A 21,333-nucleotide genomic window follows, 5' to 3' on the forward strand; every position below is an offset into this window, starting at 1 on the left:
CCCCCCCCCCCCCCCCCCCCCCCCCCCCCCCCCCCCCCCCCCCCCCCCCCCCCCCCCCCCCCCCCCCCCCCCCCCCCCCCCCCCCCGTCCGCTTGCTCGCCTTGGGCACACTCCCCGGCTGCGTCCATCCTTCCAGGGTGGCCGCTCAGGTGTGGGCTGGTGGGCCTTTCCTGGTTGCTGGCACGTGTCACCTGCGTCCACTGCGTGTGCCAGCTTTCCTGGGCTGTGGTCTCATCCCCTGGCCTTCCAGCTCTGATCTGCACAAAGCCAGTTTTCCACAGCTCCTGCTGTCAGCTTGTCACTTGAAGAGGAGAGATCGGGTTAGATCCTTGGATTTTGGCTAAACTCAAGGCATTGCAGCAATGTCTCGGCTGGAGCCTCTGTCCCATGCGTCATGTGTCCTGCCCGGGTAGAGGGATTGCAGCAGAGCCTGCTCTGCGAAGGGACACCAGCCCTGCGTGTGTGCCCCTCACACGGCGGCCGGGGCTGGCTGCGGGGCGGGGCTCCGGCTCCAACTGCGCTGGGAGCACCTTTGGGAGGGCATACACCTCGTCGCTGTCCTTGTTTGGAGGGCTCTTGTCATATCTGCCCTGCCACCCCCTTTGAATGGCCTGTCTCTCCAAACCCGAGGTGCAGGGTCCCCAGGCAAGCAGGGGAGAGGCCCTGCCCGCGCTCTGTCCGGGCTCGGACCCACAGCCGCAAGGTCACTGGCAAACTCCTGGAGCCAGTGGCGTGGGCACGGTGCCTCTGTTTCAGGGAAGTGGCCGGGGTCTCTTCAGAGGACTCGCCCAGTTCCAGAAGCCCTCGAGTGCTTTCCTGAGTGGCCTCTGGACCCCCGCAGCCTGCGAAGCCAGGGCAGGGAGACGGCCGCAGCCACCAGCCCGTCGCGTGCAGGAGCCAGGCCTCAGACCCGCCATCTCCCGACGTGCCGCTGATGGGTGCCGAGCGTCCAGTCCGTGTGGGCCCCAGAGTGCTGTGGGGTGCCTGGTTCTAAGGGGAGTGGAGCGTCCCTGTGTTCAGAGCAGGCATCTTCTGACACTGGCACTTACAGCATGTCTGAGTGGGGACGGCCAGGTTGCCTCCAGGGTCTGAGACTTGATGGCCACCCACTGGATTGTTGGGTTAGAAGGCCCCAGAGCCCTGGTTGAGGTCGCTCTGTAACTTGTTAGCAGGGAAGATTCCTGCCCCAACAAAGATTGTGCCCACCGTGACGGCTCTGTTGGGGTGGGGGTGAGGGACCGGCCTCTCCTTGGGTTGAGCAGTGCGTGCCCGGCAGTGACCAGGGAGGCCTGTGGCATCCCGGCAGCCCCTCCCCTCAGAGTGGACCCACGGAGGGAGTGGCGAGCTGAGCTGGCGTGTGACTGTGCCTGGCTCCGAAGTCGTGGCTGGTGACCAGAGTTGCTTCGGTCTGGTCTGTCTTCGTCTGTGTCCTTCCCTTTGCTGGTGTGGCCATTTCCCAAGGTCAAGGGGGACGCCGACGGACGCAGGGACCAGACAGCCTGGGGGAGGACTGGGAAGGCCAGGTAGATGGAAGAAGACAAAGGTGTGTTTGAGATCAGCTGCCTTGTCACTGAAATAACAGGGGACTCGGGTCCCCTTGGCTCGCCGGGTTCCACATGGGTCCAGCTCTCCCAGAAAATTAGCCAGAATGCGTTGGTGGCAAATCTGAGCCCTGGAGCTGACAGCCCTTATGAACCCACGACGTCCCCTAAAGAAATGAGTCTGGTGTGCTGGGCTTCCGGGCCCTGAGGACATGGGCCATCGTGCAGGTCCTCCTGCTCCTGTCAAGCTCTGAGTATTGAGGGGGTTGTAACCGCGGCAGCAAGGTGGCTGGCGTGGCCTTGGCTGTCCTCGTGCACGCAGTCTTAGGGGAAAGAACACACTCTAACCCACCAGCTGGGGGTGGTGGTCCCAGCCTTTGGGGTAGAGGTAGGTGGTGCCCTCAGGACAGCGGCCTTCAGGGGAAATTGAGGCCAGCGGCTGGCATGAAGTGTCCCTTGGGCCATCTTGGTGAGGTTTGGGCCCACAGTCACTCTGTGACAGATTGCATGGAATTAGCTGGATGCTCACAAAATGAAATGTGAAAATTAATAAAGGGAAGTCTCATTTACAGTGGAGTTGGGGGACGAGCGGGGGCCTCTCCTACCCAGTGCTGGCCAGCAGGCCCGACAGGAGGCCAGGGCGCGGGCTTTGTCACCCCAGCCGGAGGGCAGAAGGTTCCCTCGTCCCCCAGCAGCGGCCCGGCCGGGGAGGGGCCGCTCCACTCCAGCTCCCGCTTTTCTCCGCTGGACTTTCATTCACAGCGGCCCCCCACGCCCCACCCCAGGCCTTCGCGCCAGTGCTGACGGCGAGAACCGGAACAGGCAGCCTTGGCGTGGTGCTTGGCGGTGTGCGCGGACGTCCTGAGCCGCCGGGTGTGCCCTGGAGGGCCCCCGGGGAAGCCCTGCAGGTGGCACTCTGGCTCAGCTTGTCCAGTCCGAGGCGGAGCTCTTTCCCAGCCTCAGAACTGGGCCCAGCCAGCGCAGCACCCCAAGGCTCTCTAACCCTGGATGAGCGAGCTCACGGCTTCACTCCTTCCTCTCGCCTTGTGGCTTCTGTGGCCGTTTGGAAGGGTCATTAGGCTTGGGGGTTGGGACGGTGTCCTGGAACCGCACTCATTCCCTCCGTGCCGCTCTGCGGCTGTTGTGCCCGCATTCCCAGGGAGGGCGAGTGGAAGGAGGGGCAGGCCTTTCCGTGCAGGGGCCTTGAAACTCCACAGTGAATAGAGAGACCGCCTAACCGAGCCGGTCCTGGGACACAGTGAAGTCCCTTGTTCAGAGAATGAAGTGGCACCCGCGCCCATCTCCTGGGGTGGACGGCGTGGGGTGGACTGAGATCGGGGTTCAGACACCGTGGGGTCTGTGCCGTGGCCGCTTGCTGGCCCAGGCATGCCCCAACACAGTCTCCATCGACTCATGCTTCATACCCAAGAGCAGGGCGGTTGGACACGCCGTGACGGCTGTGCTCGATTTCCCCTCGTGAGAGCAGGCAGGCAGGAGTTTCTAGAAAGGTAATTTGTGTGCAGTCTTTAAATTTCTCCAGAAACATTGTGAGCTCCGCGGCCGGCTCTGAGTCTGGCTCTGAGAGGCTGCTCCAGGCTGAGGTGCTCGGCTTTGTGCGGGGGCTCTGGAGAGGGGTATCGGATTCGTAGCTTCATGCAGAGATGGAAAGTGCCGTTTGTGGCTCCAGCCACTGGACCCTGTGGTCGGAAACCCCTCTCAGCCTGCTCTGCGTGAGGGGGGAGTGAGCGTCAGGCCGGGAATGCAGATGGTCCGCCTTCTCCCTCTTCCCCAGATACACCCCAATGTCTTAGGTCAGACAGGTGCCAAGAGGACACTGTCTGAGATTTTAGCAGTTAACTCAGGGAAGCAGGGGGCTCTCCGGAAGACGCTGGGGCGGGCAGGCTCGGCCTCAGCGCAGGGAGCAGGGCACACCGGGGTCCGCGGCTGCCGCTCACGGATTGCATTTCAAAGCCACACTTCATACGGAATCAAGGCCATTAATTCCAGGTGAGTTAGTTACAGACAATGCTCCTCCAAAATGGCAACGCACAGAGGTGGGTCACTGAGGAAAGAGGAGATAAAACATGCACATAGTTTGTTTAAAATGTCTTCTTGGGGCACCTGGTGGCTCAGTCGGTTGAGCATCAGACTCGGTATTGGCTCAGGTCATGGTCTGGTTGGGCTCTGCGCTGACAGTCTGCAATCTCTGGGATTCTCTCTCTGCTCCTCCCCTGCTCACGCTGTCTCTGTCTCTCTCAAATAAGTAAACTTAAGAAAATAATAATGAAATGTTTTCTAATTCTGATGATGAAAATGTCAAAAGTATAAAAAGGAAGGCGTTGGCTTTTGGGAAGACAGACTTGGTGCAGGCTGCAAACAGGAGGCGCGGAGGGACGGGAGAGCCCGTGGTCTGATCAGCCATCCGGCCGCGGGCAGACACTGAGAGGAAGTTGCTTGTACTCTCGGGTACCAGAGGGAGTCCACACAGGGCCACCAGGGCACCGGGGCGGGGACCAGGATGGCCAGGAGGCAGAAGACAGGAGCAAGGGGGCGGCCTTTGCCAGAGCCTGGGCCGGGGGTTCTGCAGGAGAAGCGGGCGGACACGGCGGACAGCTTAGGGCTGGCTTGTCTGACTGCTGCGGTGGGCTGGGCCCTGGCTGCCGGGCGGCAGGCTCGCTGTCGCTATAGAAGGGATGGTCTCTCCCCACGTAACAAGGCTGGCTGCTGCTGTTGTTTTAACGGGTCAGAACATCAAAATACAGAAAATAAGAACCATGCCTAACACAGCGTGTGTCCTGGGAAATGCAGGGGCTGGCTCAAGGGGCACAGATCCGGGCATCTGGGGAGCCACGAGGCCTCCCTCAGAGGCGTCACATGACACTGCCTTCTGCTCCTTTTACTTGGGAAAAGTTGGAGAATTGGGTCTGTGTGGTGCTTTCTGAAAAGCAAAAGAATTCTCATCCCGACTTTCTGTCAGGGGCTGTGCGGGAAGGGGGGTCTGCCTTCCCAGAGCGCGGGTGGGGTCGAGACTGTGACTTAGAGGGCGGTGGGTGTGATGCGCTGCGCCTGGCATGTGAGCCTGCCCGCGGGCAGGTGCAGGGCCCCCAGAAGAACAGGGCGGGGCTCTACATCATGGAGCACAGCCCCGCCACCTGGGTTGTGAGCCCTGAGGTCCCCGCCTAGTCACCTGTCCCAGCGTGGAGCACAGCCCCATCGGCGCAGCGGCGGACGTTCAGCCCCTCCGGGGGCACGGATTTGAGATCGCCTAGGCCTGGTCTGCATGAGGCCTGACTGACCCTCTGTGTTCTCTCTCTCGAAGCAGACGGTCGATGACGAAGCGATGGCAGTCTAAATGAAGATCGGGTGAGGGAGAAGAACGATGCCCAAGGGTGGGTGTTCTAGAACACCACAGCACGAAGACTTCTCCCTCAGCAGCGACATGGTGGAGAAGCAAACGGGGAAAAAGGTAACGTGTGAGCCGCCCTCCTCCTCGCTGGCGCCCCATCACTGGGCACTTGCCTGCTCCGGCTGGCTGTCTGGCTGGCTGTCCCTTTTCCGTCTGCAGCCATGGTGAAACAAGGACGGTCTGCTCTTTCCAAAGAGAACCTTTATCTTAAGGATGTGCTCGTTGATTGGGGACCAAAGTTAAGCTTTAAATTTTATGTTTATGTACACATGGCTGAGGTAATGTCGCTTTGGCCTCATTTTCTGGCTCTCAGGGCCACAGAGGTCTGTCCTGGCCTCACTGAGACCCGGACCTGTCATTTAGCCGTGTTTGCCTGGTCCCAAGCAGAGACACTGTGGGGCACACACTTGTACTTTGGCTCGTTCTCCGTGTCAACAGGGAAAGGCAGTGTGACCCTAGATCCCTGTCTTAGAAGAGTGCTGTCAACTCTGGGCTCCACGTGCCCCTGTCCTGCAGCCTGGGTGCCGCTAACGGGTGTGGACTTGGAGTCAGACAGAAGCAGGTGCGGGCCCTGCTGTGTGCTCTGCTTGTGACCGTGAGCACGTCTGCAGGCAGAGCAGTACTAAGGGCGGCTTGTGCTGCTGCAGGGGAGAGGAGGGCCGCACGGACTTGCCCGTGGGGTGGCACTGCCCTCATCTTCGATCTTGATGCGTCCGTGTCTCCCTTGATGCCCATGTGGCAGGCCATCTGTACTGTGGCCTGTGTGACTCATCCCCGGTGCTGGTCTTTCAGGCTGCCACCCTGCCCCGTCTGTCCCAGCACCCGGGTCTGAACGGGACTTTCTTGTCGGCGCACCTACTGTCCCCAGCGGTGCCTGGTTGGGTGGGGTCGGTACGAGGTAAGCATGTTTTCCGTGTGAGGAAGTGAGTGAGCAGAGCTGTGCACTTCATCTGTTTTAGGAGAAATGTATCAGGTTGTGAACTTGAGCGTGCTTCGGTGCCCGTCAGAGTGACCAGGCCTCTGAGGCTCTGGGGTCTGGGCATTCGTGGCCACACATTGTCCCCACTTGCCTTGCCCCCCATCACCCAGTGCAGTATTGGGCAGGAGCAACCACAAGGAGCTGCGGGCAGGCTGAGGCCTGAGCTTGGCCTGAGCTTGGAGGGGAGAAGGCCTGGAAGGCCTGTGGAGGGTCTGGGAGCAGCTCGTGATGGACATGTGCAGGTGTGTCCCTGCGGAGCTGGGGCCATTCGGGACAGATGTGCCCCGGGGGGGCTTGCTGACTCCCACTCCGGGACACTTTCACCCCAAACGACCAGACCATCCTTGGCAGTCATGGTCCCCAGGTCTGTGTGTGGTCACAGGACAAAGGAGAAACCCCACGCAGCCCTTCCCGCGCTGGCTCCCCCCCCCCCCCAGGTGGGCACCAGCAGCCTCTGACAGTGTGCCCGCCGGCCCAGTGCTTCACCGCATGCGTGGCCAGCCCAGGACTTGCCAACCAAGGTGGGCAGCAGAAAAGGCGTCCAGGGCCCAGCACCTGCCTTGGCGGGGCAGCTGCGTGGGGCTTGCGCACTCCTGGCCACCCTCCCCACGGGCCCTGCCGTGAGCTGCCGCGAGGCGCTTTCTCCCCTTGAGGACGCTCCCTGGCCCCACACAGCCTCTGTGGTCCGCGGGGGTGGTGCCGATGCGTTAGCCACAGGAGTTCGGCTCTCTTTGGTTTTTTTTACTCCATACCAGCCAAGATCACCACTCTCTCGGCTCCTGTGCCGATCCCAGTTTCGCTAGCGAGGGAAGCCCAGCGAAGGGGAGGGAGCGCTCTGCTGCAGCCCCGAGAGCCTCGCCAGAGCCGCGGGGTCGCTTGGGGGGAGCCTGGGCCCACTCTGTTCCGTGGCGCCTGCTGGCTCTCCCTGCACAGCTAGTGAGGAGAGGCTCTGGGACACCAGGCCTGTGGGCTTTTCTAGTGAGGTGCCGTGTCTTACAGTCCGTTCTTTAGAACCTGGGCTGCACCCCCACCCAGATGAGACCGTGCAGCCTCCGCCCTGGGCAGCCTCCGACGGCCGTCTGTCACCGTGGGGGGCTCTCCCTCGCTGGGGTTGGTAAGAGGGACGGGCCGGTCACCGGTACGCGGCCGCGGGGAACATTCGTGCCACGCACGCTGGTAGACACGGGTCAGTGGTTCGTCGAGGTGATGGCCCCAGTTCTCGCCCCCGGAGCCTGGGTAAGTTGAGGCGGTCCCTGTCCCTGTCCCATGGCCAGTTGGGCTCACCTGCAGTCCCCGGGGGCGGGGTGGCGTCCTGCCGACTCATCTGTGGTCTCGGGGCGACACTCTCCTGTCCCTTCAGGCTGCGGCTCACGTGGGATCCGGCTTTTCCTCCCTGTGGGTGTTCACGCGGTCACCATCACGTACTTAAAAGTGTCCCTCTCCCGCCTCTGTCCCCAGTAAGGTGGGTCCAGCCTCTGCCCGGACCCTGGCCCCGTCGTCGTGACTGGCGTTCCCTAGTCCGCTTGTCTCCGGTTCGATCTGCCCCGCTTTGTCGTTCTCCAGAATTGTCTTTGCTAATTTTGACCCTTTGCATTTCCACATACATTTTGGAATAAGCCAATGGATTCCCAAAGAAAGCCTGCTGGTGTTTGACCGATCTCTTTGAACGTAGAGATGAGTTCGCGGAGAGCTGCCGTACGAAGTTTTTGCGTTTTCTGACCTGCGAACGTGGGGATTCCTCTATTTTTGGAAGTCTTTATTTTCTCTCAGTGACATGTTAGAGTTGGGAGGGCTTAAACATCTTTTGTTAGATTTATTCCTGAGTATTTGATGTCCTAAGTGATATTTTAACACCATTTTCTAATTGTTTATTGTCTATAAAATCAACTACTTTTCTGTATCCAGCAGCTCTTAATTCACTTATTAGTTTGAATGGTTTGATTTTCATGCCTATCATACGTTGCTGTTGCTGAAGGGAAGTGAGGGGAAGGGGTTGAAGGGAGGTGGGGGGTAGGGGTTGAGCCAAATCTGATGGCCGAGGAGACTGTCTGGATTTGGCTACTGAGCACAGGGGTGCCCTGTGCGCTCCCAGGAGCCACTCCGGGAGGCGATGTGTGCCAGTGCCTTTCTGACACTGGAACTTTCCATTTGTACCTGGGCTGGGCTTGATGTATCCATTTGCCTCTTGAAGGGCAGTTGTGAGGTTCTGTTTCTGTCGTCCGGGCAGGAGTGCTGCTCCTGAGCGCAGGGCCCCGGAGCCAGGACGATATGTGAGGTCCCGCCGGCCAGCTCTGCCCGTAGTTTTGTCAACATTTGATGCTGTCAGCCTCCCATTTCACTGTTTTCAGTTGATTCAATTTGAGAGTGAGCTCGAGCAGGGGAGGGGCAGACGGCGAGGGGGAGAGAATCCCCAGCAGGCTCTGAGCTGTCAGCACAGAGCCTGACGGGAGGCTTGAACCCACGAACCGTGAGATCATGACCTGAGTTGAGACCCAAGACCAGACTCAGCCTCTCGCTTTAGCCGCTCCGGTGGGGGTGTTGGTCTCTCCTGGTTTTAATCTGCATTATCTGTGGATATTTTCCTTGGCAAAGTGCATATTCAGAGCTTTTGCTCATTTAAAAACAGTTTTGTTCTTCAGTAGCTGTGGTGATCCTTGCGTCTCCCTCCTAGAGGAGACACCCCTTGTTGGCCACCACGTGCTGGGGACCTCGCGCCCCGCGTCGAGAGCTCTTGTCAGGGTCAGTGCTGAACTTTATCACGGGGGGTGTTTGTTGCAGCTGGTGGGGTGAACATGTGATTTTCTAAACTTTACTTACGTTGATTTCTTTTGAAGTGTATTTATTTTGAGAGAAGTGAGTGTGCGTGCATGGCAAGCAGGGGAAGGGCAGAGGGAAAGAGAGGGAGACGGAGAATGATGTCCTACAGGCCCCTCATTGTCAGCACGGAGCCCGACACGGGCTGGACCCCACGACCCTGGGATCATGACCTGAGCCAAAACCAAGAGTCCGATGCTCGACTGACTCAGGCACCCTAAGTTATGCTGATTTTTGAAATTTCTTGCATTCCTGAATGTTTTGTGGTGGCTGTTATATATATATCGTCTCTTAGATGCTCGTGGACCCGATCCACCTGTAGCTCAGACTCGCCAGGAGGGCTCAGTGTGGGGGCTTGCTGGCAGGTGCTCTATCAGTGCTGGGTGCGGCAGGGTGCAGGCCATGGGGGGCACGCCTGTGCAGCCCCATCTCCCAGGACCCCTTCCTCACCCCTGCTTCGGGCCCTGCTCTGCACTCCACATGCCCTCACAGCTGGCAGTGTGTTCTGGCAGAGATCTCCCTGATCAAGGGAGGGTCTCTGGTTCAGTGCCTTGGTTGGTAGAGGCCCCGGCTGGCTGCATGGGCCGCAGGGACCGTGGTCGGTGGCCCCGTGCGGCTGTAGGGGTGGGGGTGGCATGGGCGCATGGCTGGGGCCAGACCTCGTTTGCTAACAGGTTCCCTGGGGGAAGGGAGCAGGTGCGGCCCCTCGGAGCCTCTCGCTCTACTGTGGACAAGGCAGGGAGGCTGGTGGTGGTGCTGCAGGCAGCGCGTGGAGGGCTCCACCCGGCCACCCCCACCCGGACGGTGTCGGCGCCAGGGCTCCCGGGGTCCAGGCGGGCAGCTACTGCAGCCAGCAAGGGACTCGGTGCGGGGGGGGGGGGGGGGGGGGGGGGGCGCCTGGTCAGCCGCCCCACCTCCACCTGCACTTGGGGATGGGGCCGCCCCAGCCCTGCCCCCAGGGCACCCACCACCTTCCACTTGGCTCCCACACTCTTATTTGGCGGGCGGCTGCGCTGCTTGTCCCGAGAGGGAGCCGCCTGTCGTTCTGCGGATGGCGGCCCGGGGGCAGGCGCAGTGCTGCCTCGCCTGGGCCGGCCCGCTTTGTGATCCTCGCCCTGCAGGAAAACCACCCTGAGACCAGAATAGGAAGTAGGTTTGACCCGCAGCATCTGTCCCCGAGAACCACCCCACGGTGGGTGTCGCAGCAGGCCCCGTCCGGGAAGGGAGGAGTGCAGTGTCTCGGGAGGCCCCCGGGTGGAGGAGTCCAGAGTGGAACACAGGCCGCTGCTGCCAGCGCTTCCTTCTCAAGGCCAGTCCTTGTTGTCCTCCCTGGATCCGTCCCTGGGGCCGCGTCGGAGGAAGACCGCTCGTCTCTCCGCCCCGGGTCAGCAGGAGAAGGGGCTGCCGGGGCTGCGGAAGGTGGAGGCGGCCATGTGCTCATGTGAGCCCCGCCAGCGGGAGGTGCTGCCAGTTGTCCAAACACGAGACTTGCTTTCCTGGGCACGGGAACGGAAATCGTAGTCGACGGGAGGACTCTGAAAACGTGATGTGGGCATGACGCCTTCTGAAGGTGTCCCTTTCTTCTCCAGGATAAAGATAAAGTTTCTCTGACCAAGACCCCAAAGCTGGACCGCGGCGATGGAGGGAAGGAGGTGAGGGAGCGAGCGAGCAAGCGGAGGCTGCCCTTCACTGTGGGGGCCCATGGAGAGCAGAAGGACTCGGACACAGGTACGGGCCTCCCGCATGCCCTGCTGAGCACCGCCGGGCTCTTCCCGTCCACACAGAGTCCGTGCCGCCCCTCCCTCAGGCGGCCCCCAGGACAGGGGCCCCCGGCCTCTCTGCGCCTCTTGGATTCGCCCCAGGACTCTCCAGGGAGCCGGGCTGGGGTGGGGTCTGGAGTGAGCTGTAAGGACATCTCTGCTCTTGATGTCCAGGTGACTCGGTGCCAATAGGAAAGGTCCCCACACAGGGACACCCCCGGGAGTGCCAGGCAGGAACACCCCCCGGCATGTGCCCAGCGGTGGCCCTGAGCGTGGACTCCTCTCCCCTGAGGTTCTCAGGCCCCTGAAAGTCCCGTGTTAGAGGCGTAGTGTGGTTTCCCTTGGGGCCCCGGAAGCACAAATGTTAAACCCAGTTGTCGGAAATGGAAGCCAGAGGGGGCACTGAGCGGGACCAGGCTCGGGGCAGGCTGTGTGCGTGTCTGCACGCAGGCGTGCACGCGTGTCTATGTGTGTGTGGGGGGTGAATAACACTGGGCACATGCACTTTAAAGCTGACACCATCTTAAGCTGCTCATGGGCCTACCCTTTCTCCTGCCAGCCCGGGCTCCCCCTGCCTCTTGACCTTCGTACTTGGGCCTCCCCACCTGCTGGCCTCTGCCTGTGAACCAGAAACAGGCAGGGGTGAGGAGGGCGCACAACACCCAGAGGGCCGTGGGACCTGGGGTAGGTCCAGCCATAGGACGCGGAAGCGGGGTGGAGGGGGCTTCCTGTGTGTGACGGTCTGGGGCAGGTAGCGGGAAAGTGACAGGTCCTGAGCAGGATCAGCAGGCTAGAAAGTGGGGAGAAACGGGAGAGGGAACAGCCTGGAAATGTGCGTCTGTGCCATGGCTTTGACTCGCGAGGTCACAGGTGCTTCCCCCCGCCGTCCTGTGCAGGTGCTCCCCGAGCACACGTCCAGTCATTTATAAGCCAGAGAAGTGGGCTTGGCTTTGCCTCTGGGATACTGGGAAGGTTCTGAGCTCCCAGGGATCCTTCCCGGGGGTTCGACATGGCCTCCGGCTCCTGTGGCCGGGCCGGCCCAGCAGGGACAGGGCGAGGCCTGTGGATGCACGTGGATGCCCTGGGCTCCCGCCAGGACAGAGGGGCACATGGACATCTCTGCAGCTCAGGCTCTCGGTCCAGAGGAAGGCAGGGCTGTCAGAGCAGCACGCAGATCCTCTCTCGTGTTCTCGGTGCCGACGCGTCTTGGTTTTGGGGACCTGGTGGTGCTATTTGGTCACGAGCTGTCTGGACGGTGAGGGTGTGATTGGTGTCCGGCCTCTGGGATGGTCTGTAAACGCCCCCGCAACCTCGCCGTGAGTCTGGGAGACCGTGTGAGGCTTGCTTCCCGGGAGAACACGCTGGGTGGGCGCACGGCTGCCCGCTCTGCTCTGCGCCGGTGGGTTTCTTCACAGCCCCCACGTGATCGTGATGCTGGCTTCTCGGCTTCTTGGGCTGCCAGCAGGCCTTCTGGATGCATCTGTTGCTGGCTAGCGTTTCATCGAGAGGCTGAGCCCCGCTGGGCCCTCTGGGGCGTGCAGGGAGTGCCTGCATTTTCTCTGAGTTTTGGGTCCAGGTAAAGGCAGGGAGGGAGTTCCTGCTACGTAAAGAAAAAGGGAAGACCGTTTTGGAAACAGGATTTTCTAGCTAAGGACTGTGTTACAGAAATCTAAATACATGTGAAATACAGTATTTGCCCTCATTTTGTGATCATTTTGGGGGCCGATTTTACATCGTCTGCATCTGCTTTGTTAGGATGACAAAGCTAGATTTCCCAGTAAGAGGATGCTCCCGTGGGTGCGTCAGGCAGGGCTTGTGTCAGGAACCTGAAATTCCACACTCGAATCTGTGTGTGTCCTGTCACGCATGGCACTGGGGAGCCGGCCGCCGGGGAGGCTGTCTCCACCTCTGGCGGGCAGAGTGCCAGAGCCGGGTGCCGCCCCATGGAGTTGGGGGGGGGGGGGCGCAGACGCCATGCAGGGACAGAGTGGAGAGGTGAACTCTGCTGAGTGAGGCTGGGGCCAGGCCCAGTCTGCTCAGGGTCCCTTGTGTCCCATCCTGCCCAGCCCTGCTCCTGCCCTGTTCCTCCAGCGCCCTCTGCTGGGAAGATGCGGCCCTGCACTCATTGAGAGAGGAACGTGGCCAAAGGCTCCAGAACTTGGGGTTCTGAGCGACAAATAGTTTGCTCAGCTGTGCCTTCCTCTAAGAAGAGGCTGATGAGCCTCCTCCCAGGGACCACGAAGCCGCTGGAGAGCACTGTCCCGTGTCCTCAGCCCCCCAGGGGAGGACCCTCACAGTGCTTAGGCCTGGGGGCGGCCTGCCAAGAACAGTCAGTGCAGCTCGTCCGTGCTGGAAGCTGGACGCACTCGGCACCCGAACCGAGCCGAGCCAGGCCATTGCCCACAGGCTCCCTGGACAGCCGTCTTTCCAGAACCAGGTCTGCCTGGGCAGCAGAGGGCAGGCCGCGTGTGCTCACCCAGAGCGGGCCTAGCGTCTTCTAGGAAAAAGAAGCTCCGAGCCTGCTCCTCCCGTCACCGCTGAGGAAGGAGGTGGTGGCCTCTCCCGGGCAGGTGGCCTGAGGCCTTCGTGCCCAGCCCTCACCACTTCCTGTGTTTGTGATGGAATTCTACCATGTCTGCACTTGCTTCAGATTACACTGATCTGTCTACTTCGTATATGATTAAGTTTCCCGTCAACTTAAAAAAAAATCTGTAAGCAAACGTTCAGGTTGGTGTACTTGCCCGCCACCCTCTTCAGATTTCTCCAGAAGCCTACTGCCCTCTTGCAGATTTCCATCTCTTACTGTGACCGTAAGCCTTCCTGGAGCCCCCCAGGGGCCACACGGACCCCACCCCTTCAGAGCACGGCCCTCTTCTCTGTGCCTGAATGTCTCCTTCGGAGCACTGAACAATTAACGTTTTCCTGGTTTTCGTCTGTCTTGTGAAAAACACTGTTGTGTCCAATGTCTGGGTGTTTATTCAGCAGTGCTGACGTGTGAGCTACGCGTGCGCTCCGTGCTTGGGGTCCGGGGACACTCACGTATCGATTGGACAGGATAGCCGTTGCGACTTTTCCCCGGGGACTGGCCCTGTTTGGGGAGGGCCTCTGGCTGCACTGTTGGCGTCTGCAGGGGTCCTGGGGTCTCCACACCGTGTCCTGTGGTGCACCGGAGGCGGCACATACGGGACCGTGAGGGCTTCTCCGCTCGCTCACTCGCTCTCCAGGCACTGCCTGTGGTCAGGGGTGAGCTCTGGGGGGGCCTCTGGCTGGGGAGGGCATGTGCCACCGCAGTGACACTGTGGCTCCATCGTTTCCCTCCCTAAACTTGAGCAGTTTCTTCCTGTGCAAAGGGGAGTGTGGACTGCCCAAGGAAGGCTATACTTAAAATGCCTGACGTCCTGCATTTGCAGAATAGGTGGGAATCTGCGGGACCCTGCTGTCCACACAGCGTAGGTGAGCCGGGCCCTCACGGCCTCCCTGGCTCTGGGACTCCCAGGGAGGATTCCCAGGACCATGGTCGATGACGGGCAGGGCGCAGTCCAGGGGAGCTGGCTGCAGTCCAGACTCCTCTTTGGGAGGAGCCTGGGTTGCGATGGGACCACCCCACCCAGTGGAGCTCCCGGGGGCCGGGGCAGGGGCTGAGGGGTGGCCGGAGGCCGGTGCACACAGGCCCAGGGCCAATAGGACAGAGGGCACGGTTCACACGGCGGCACAAGTGTGGATTGTCATTTATTTCACTTTAGTTTTGAAAGTTCTCACCATGCTTTGGTGCCGTGAAAGGGGTCAGTGGTTGTCAGGTGGTGGTGTGGGGGGCGTATGTGCCAGGATCACTTCCTCACACCCTGGCATCCTCCTCACGGCTGTGACAGCCCTCACTGAATTTCCAAGCATCCGTGGATGGGGACTGTGATCCCCTTCAAGCAGAGGGCACCCCGCCTGTGACCTGGGAGCACCCCACCTGCACCGCAGAAGCAGACATCAGAGCCAGGCCCCAGCCCCTCCCTTTTTGGATACAGGAGACCAAGACCGGAGATGCCAGGGGCTTGCTGAAGGTCCCCTTGGGCTTAGTGACCAGTGGTGCTAATAAAGAAGTGGATACAAACCAGGAGAACGGAAGGAAAGGCGAGGCCTAATTGCAGAGCCCCCGTGCAGGTCTGGGGGGACCCCTGGGTCCTGGTCTCGCAGCACTTGGGGAACGTGAGTGTGAGGCTGGACAGAGACATGCCCACGCGGCTCGGGGCCTGACGCGGGGGCTTCTCCAGGTGGGTGCTGCCCCGGCAGAAGGCAGCTCCTTCCAGGCCTGTTAGCACCGGTATCGGGCCAGCTGTCGGTGCGGGTGCCCCCAGTGCCCTAGCACCCTGCCTGCCGGCGGCTTTCCCGGAGCTCCCCCCCAGGTGCCCTCCTGTGGAGTGGGGTCCAAGCAGTGTTGACATTGGATGGTTTTATGGTGGGAGGCAGGTTAGAGGCTTCCCTTTGGGCCAGTGTGCTGGACTGTCTCCTGAACAAGCCCTCTTCTCGAACAGCCCAGAAGTCGGAGGTTGTGAGTGCTCCAGGGCGCTGGGGGCTGGGGACAGTGGGAGTCGGCCGCAGGGCCCTTGGGGCCACAGTGGGCAGGCCCCTGAGAGCCACATTAGGGACACCTCAGGCTGGAAGGCACTGTCCCTGAGCCAAAGCCCTCTGTCTCCTCCAGCTGGCGTCCACATGGGGCAAGGGGCTTTGAGAGCTGTCCCCGGAAACGAGCGCCGGCCAGTCCCAGACCAGAGCCAAAGCCAGTCCCCTCCAGAGACGTGGGCTTCCGTGTGGTGTCCCGGCCCCCAGTGTTCAGACAGACACTAGTGCCGGGTCAGAACCACGTAGCACGAGGAAGAGCGCCATCCTGAGAGGGAACCAGCCCCGGGCACCTTGTGTGGGGATGACCGGCTACGAAGCGTGGATCAGTAGAGTGCAAGAAAGGAGAAATCGAAAGCATGAGCAAGGAACAAGGCACTGGCGGAAAATACCATGTAGAGCTTTGAAAGTACAAAATGGAATACCCGGAAATGAAAATTACGTTAGATGTGACATGAGAAATAATTCATGGCTTGGAAGTTATATGAGCAAGGAAACTGCTGGCGCTGAGGTACGGAGAGAGGAAGAGGAAAGAGGAAAGAGGTTCGGGACATAGAGAAGCAGCAGACTTGCCTTCGTCAGATGGAGTCCTTGGGCATCGGGGCGCGTGTGCACCTCAGCACATGCCGACCAGGTAGCAGAGGCAGGCCGCCTGGTTCCAGTGAGGGAAGCTGCCAGGCACTGGAACCTGCCGGCGGGCGCATGCAGCTTCCTGTGCCAGACCCCCTGCGGTGACCCCTGCCGGGGAGGGGGACCCAGGGGCAGGAAGTAGTGGAGTCTGAGAACCGGGGTCTCTACAGCCTCCCCGCCTCCCCCCGAAAGGCCGAGCTCCAGCCCACCAGCTGCAGTGGGGTGTGGAGGGAGTGTGTTCCGGAAGGCGTGGGTTGGTGGAATGGGCTGCGGAGAGTGGGGACCTCTGCGTCCACCGACTGGGGGGCTGCGATGACACAGTGTGGCACCGCCGGCACAGACCACAGTGTTCACACCATAGAAATCCCAGGTGGTATCATATCCGCGTTTTCCCGACGACAGTGATGCACAGGGACTGTCCAGGCTCTCCGAAACAGCATCTCCCACCTGCCCAGCGGGAGTGTCGGGACCACAGCTGGGGTCACTGGAGGCGATGGTGGCGGTGGGCCGCCTTCCTGGGCTGCAGAGCCCCCGGGGGCATGTCCAGGCTGCCCGTGCTCTGTAGCCTGGCACAGGCTGCCGGGAGTTCCCGCGTGTTCTGCTTTGTTTCTGGCTGAAGATTAGAAACAAACTTTGTTTCTGGCTGAAGATTAGAAACAAAGACTAGCAGGATGCCAGAGCGGCTGGCAGGCTGTCCTGAGTTCTGAAAGGTCACAGCTCCTTTTCTGGCAAGTAGGGGCCCCCAGCTGGGGCCAGGGGTGCAAAAGTAGGCTGTGCAGCACCCCCCCTAGTTGTGGACACCCGTCCCAGGCAGAGCAGCAGCTGGGAAGAGGGGCAGGAGACACTTGAGTTCATGTCCCTGGGCTCCCTGCACCCGAGGCCACACACAGCCTGGCTGGACTCAGGCCCCATGGGTCCTGGGAGGTGCAGGTGCTGGTGAAGAAAAGGGCATCTTAAAAGATGTGATTATACTTGGGGTTTTTTCCTGTGGGGAGACTCGGAACATGTCCTGTTCACACCCCAGGAGACCTGTGTGGGCAGGTGGGCCGTAGAAGGCCCCTCCCAGAGAGGGGCGGCAGTACCTTCTGCATCCCTGAGCGTCGTCCAGCCTCGTCCTGAGCTCCTGGCCACAGAGGGAAGGGGGGCCCAGTGGGGCCTGGGGCCTCCCTACGCACTGTCTCCTCCTGAGACCACGGGCCGGTGTGGTGCTGGCATGTCCCCTCCGCAGCGGGGGACACGTTCTGTGAGGCCCTGGGCGGTTTTCAGCCGCTGCTCCCAGGAAGGCCCTCTCTTGCTTCCATACCCCCCGCCCCCAATCTCTGGGGAGTCACTTGTGCCCTGCCACTCTGCCACCTCAGAGTCATGGGGGCGTCTGTCCTGAGGATGCACGGCCCTGGGCCGGCCCCGAAGCTGTCTCCCTCCTCCGGTGGGCTGTCTCCATTGCCCCAGGGGAGGTGCAGGGGCCCTGAGGGACTGGGGAGGAACTGGGTCCAGACTGCCAGGCAGGGCGGGGTGCACATGCCTTCCTCCTACTGCCCTGGCACCAGGGCCCCCTGTTGAAAACACAGAGCTGGCGGGCACCTGAAAGTTTCACCCCTGTTCTCAGCATAGAGTGAGGTTGGCCTGGAGGCGCAGGCCTTGTTTCTGTCCTTGTTCGTCCATGGGGACGTGCAGGGGACTGGGGCAGGGCAGGGCAGTCACTGGAGGGGAGGGGAGAGATGGGTTAGAGGGGCACTCAGCCATGTGAGAACTTTTAAACCAGACGCCCTGATTCAGGCTCTGTGGGCCCGAGTGACTGTGAAAGTGTGGCTTAACTTCTTGGGATCTCGTGGGGCCACCGGGCAGGGCTGCTGCTGGGTCGTGCCTCACCCCTGCCTCTGCCAGCTTGTAGGTGGAACAGGGGACAGGGTGGATAAGCGGGGGTCCTTGGTCACTGATGAGGAGCGTTCTGGAACTTACTTGCTTTCTTGGGCCTGTGCCTGATGGGCTGGTTGAGGCTAATGGGTGCCGGGGCGCCTGAGAACGTGTGTCACGGCAAGTCACAGCTGTGGTTTCTGAAAGGGCCGATGGGAGCATCTCTAAGGAAGTAGCTCACAGAAAACTCTTCCTCAGAAAATGGAAAACGACACATCTGTGGGGCCGGGGATGTCGTCCTGGAGCCGGGCAGGCCGGGCGCACGGGAGCCTGCCCTGTCCGCCTCTCTCAGGCAGCACCCACCTCCCTGGGGCAGACCTGAGCCAGCCAGCAAGCCTGGAGGGGCCTCTCGCATGCGCAGAGTGGGGAGCAGGAGGCCCCACCCCCCGCCACAACCCAGAGACCGGCCTCAGGGCCCCGAGTCTCCCACGGTGACCCTCCTTCCCTGGCTGCAGTTTGTGCCGTGACCTAGAACGCCCCCAGACAGCCCGGCCCCCACACCAGGGCCCCACCCGGCACGCACAGGGCAGTGCCGGGAGGGCTCCAGGCGCCTGGTGGGTCCCGGAGTCCCCAGAAGGAGGGGCACGAGGGTGCAGGAGGAAAGCGAGCTTTGGCTCTTGGTTCATGGAGTCGGGGGGTGGGGGGGGTGTTTTCTGTCCCTTCCTCCTGCCTTTTCCAGAAAGAAACCACACGGTGTGTTTGTGCTCAGGGCCGGCAGGGAGCTCTGTAATGGGTCAGACAAGTGGAGGATGTGTGCGTTCCGAGGAGGCGGAGGCGGAACGGCTGAGCTGTTCCCTCGTGTCTGGTTAGTGCTCTGTGTTGATGCCTTTAGATGCCTCCAGCTCAGTCCATGTCGTGGTACTGCAAGGCTGGGTCGCTCCTCGAAGGGCCACGGCATGAGATGGAGGTCCCTAGAAGCAAGAAGAAAGGTACAGTACTGACAAGTCGGCCTTGATCTATTTATGTATTTCTAAACTGTTTGCCATTTCTATCTGCACTGTTTGGAGGCGGGACGGGGAAGGAGGAATCGAGTGTGGACACATGCATTTAATAGATGGAGACCTGTCCTGCGTGAGTCAGGACCCCGGTGCCGGGCCGCCCCACCCGCCGCCTGGCGTGGGGGCCGGTCTGGGGAGGCCCCGGAGAGGAGCGACTGGCCGGTGGGGGCCGAGGCGGGGCTGGCTTCACTGGCTGATGACACGGTGTCGGACTTGTCTCTGTTGCCGCCGGAGGTGATGATGGGCGGCTCGGTGCTGCCACCTCTGTTCCTGCCCTTTCCCCGTGAGCTGTGAGGCGGGAGGCGGGGGCTCCGCGATGCCAGGTGAGGCCGCGGGTTCCGAGGGCCGCGGGGCATGAACTGTCCCCCTGTCTCCTCCACGCCTCACAGAGAAGCAGGGTCCTGAGCGGAAGAGGATTAAGAAGGAGCCCGTCACCCGGAAGGCCGGGCTGCTGTTCGGCATGGGGCTGTCTGGGATCCGGGCCGGCTACCCCCTCTCCGAGCGCCAGCAGGTGGCGCTCCTCATGCAGATGACGGCCGAGGAGTCCGCCAACAGCCCAGGTGAGCGCGCGCCCAGCCCCCCCCCCCCCCCCCCCCCCCCCCCCCCCCCGCGGCAGCGCCCGGGTCCCGGGGCACGCCCAGTGACGCCCCGCCCGTCCTCTCCTTGGCCTGCAGTAGACACGACACCAAAGCACCCCTCCCAGTCCACAGTGTGTCAGAAGGGGACGCCCAACTCTGCCTCGAAAACCAAAGACAAGGTGAACAAGCGCAACGAGCGGGGGGAGACGCGGCTGCACCGCGCGGCCATCCGCGGGGACGCCCGGCGCATCAAGGAGCTCATCGGCGAGGGCGCCGACGTCAATGTCAAGGACTTCGCGGGTGAGCGGGCGGGCGCCCCTCAGCCCCACCCCACGTGCCCCGGGGGGTCCGCGCCCCGGACCTGGGGTGGGGGCGGACCTTGCGCTCAGACCGGGTCGGGTGCTGTTCCTGCCGAGGAGGAGGAATTGGTGTTCGGGGAGAACTTCTTATTTCTTACTATTTTTGAGAGAACTGGGGAGTGTGTAGCTGGCAGCCTGCTGTGCTGTGTAGACCCCAGTTCTGTGGAAGAGCAGTCACACCCCCGGTGTGTTCAGGTGTGTTCGCCTGTCAGTCTGGGGGCCGCACCCCCCAGAGAGGACCCGTCTCCCCGAAGGGAAGTGGGCGTTCCTCCTTGGCCGAAAGTGGCCAGGCTTTGTTTGCTCTGAGGGCCCCGTGGCCGCGGCAGAGTCCCACCCGCCCCTCGCGATCACAGCCATGGGTCCTGAGTGCGGGAGGGGGCAGACTCTCCCCCTGCCCTAGGCGGTGGGGCTTCTGACCCAAACCTACGTTAGCACTTGTTTTTAAAAAACAATTTTCCTAAATCGGTATTTTTCAAAGCACTGGAATTTCTGTCCACAGGGGCGGCCCGGTGTGCACACTGACATTTGAGGCCATGCCACCTGGTGGACGGTCAGGGCTGTGGTGGAGGCCTCCCTGCGTGGCCTCAGCGGTGTGCTGCACAGCGGGCGAGTTTCCAAACCCCAGCCCTGCCACACCCCCCGCAGCCCTCTCTGCCTCTCCCCCTGCGCGCTCTGTGCGTGTGGCCAGGTTCGTTGGGTTGAGACCACCACCCATGACAAGTCCTCTGCCCCAGATTACGCCCTGTAGACGGTTAATCTGGAAGGTTAGCAAGCTGCAGATGAGGTGCCCCTGGAAAGCCGCACAGGGTGCCGCCTGGGGTCGGGAGCAGCGTTCTTGAGGATTAAATAACACAGGTCCTAAGTGTCTGTTTCCAGGCTGGACGGCGCTGCACGAGGCGTGTAACCGGGGCTACTACGACGTCGCCAAGCAGCTGCTGGCCGCGGGTGCAGAGGTGAACACCAAGGGCCTGGATGACGACACGCCCCTGCACGACGCTGCCAACAACGGGCACTACAAGGTGGGCCCCTGCCCCCAGGGCCGTCCTCTCTGGCCAGCCCAGCTCGCTCATCCTGGGTCAGCACCCAGGTGGCCCCTTTCTCCCTGTGACAGGGCCCAGTGCTGGCCATGCCAGTGTGGCCGGGTCTTAGTAGGAGGGCGATCGCTCCTGCGGAGGGTGAGGTGCGTTCGGGGGCCGCTTCTGGGCCTGTCCTGTTCCTGTGGTATTTACTGTGGATGGAACACTGAGAAGGGGGTAGCCAGGACATGGGAGGACCCTTGTAACCAGTCCACGCGCAGTGAGCACCCGAGTGCAGGGTCTCCCCTGGAGGGCTCGGCCCCTCGGGGAAATGGCTGCCTCCATCTGAAGCAGGAGACGCGGAAACGGCAGGGCTCCTGCTTTGGGCGTTGCCAGACCTTCGTGAAGAGGCCCTGGCCAGAGACGCTGCGCCCAGGACAGCGGGCCTGGTGAGGACTGTGCCTGTGGCCCGGATCGCACCTCGGATGCTCCCGGCGGCCGTGGGCAGGTGCCAGGGAACTGGCGCCCAGACTGTGGCAATGATGGGTCACTACGGTGGGGGGGAGGGCAGGAATGAAAAGACGCCCACGGCGACTGGACGGGCCCGGATGTTAGGGCTCTTGGTTATGTCCTTAGGTAGGATAAAGGCTTCGTGGGGTTTTTTTTTTTTTTTTTTAAGGGTCCTTTCAGGGGAAATGCTAGAAAAGTACTAAAAGTACCTGGGGAGGGG

At 61.6% G+C, this 21,333-nt stretch overlaps 1 protein-coding gene across 11 annotated transcripts in view; it reads left to right on the forward strand.

The window, feature by feature from the left end:
- The window catches only part of ANKRD11 (ankyrin repeat domain 11), a 161,319-nt gene that overhangs the window by 127,508 nt on the left and 12,478 nt on the right, over nt 1–21,333 (forward strand). For 4 of the 11 annotated variants that reach the window (XM_029926072.1, XM_029926077.1, XM_029926075.1 and 1 more), the window contains exons 3-7: nt 4,861–5,007; nt 10,330–10,468; nt 19,040–19,210; nt 19,325–19,528; nt 20,464–20,606. In XM_029926072.1, the coding sequence (XP_029781932.1) occupies nt 4,921–5,007; nt 10,330–10,468; nt 19,040–19,210; nt 19,325–19,528; nt 20,464–20,606 (744 nt within the window). In that variant the 5' untranslated portion in view covers nt 4,861–4,920. Of the gene's footprint in view, nt 1–4,860; nt 5,008–10,329; nt 10,469–18,484; nt 18,582–19,039; nt 19,211–19,324; nt 19,529–20,450; nt 20,607–21,333 lie in introns of those variants that run through there. The other 7 variants (XM_029926076.1, XM_029926083.1, XM_029926079.1 and 4 more) reach the window with 5 other exon arrangements.

The sequence above is a fragment of the Suricata suricatta genome, chromosome 16 (genome assembly GCF_006229205.1).
Source record: "Suricata suricatta isolate VVHF042 chromosome 16, meerkat_22Aug2017_6uvM2_HiC, whole genome shotgun sequence".
NCBI classification, from domain to species: domain Eukaryota; kingdom Metazoa; phylum Chordata; class Mammalia; order Carnivora; family Herpestidae; genus Suricata; species Suricata suricatta.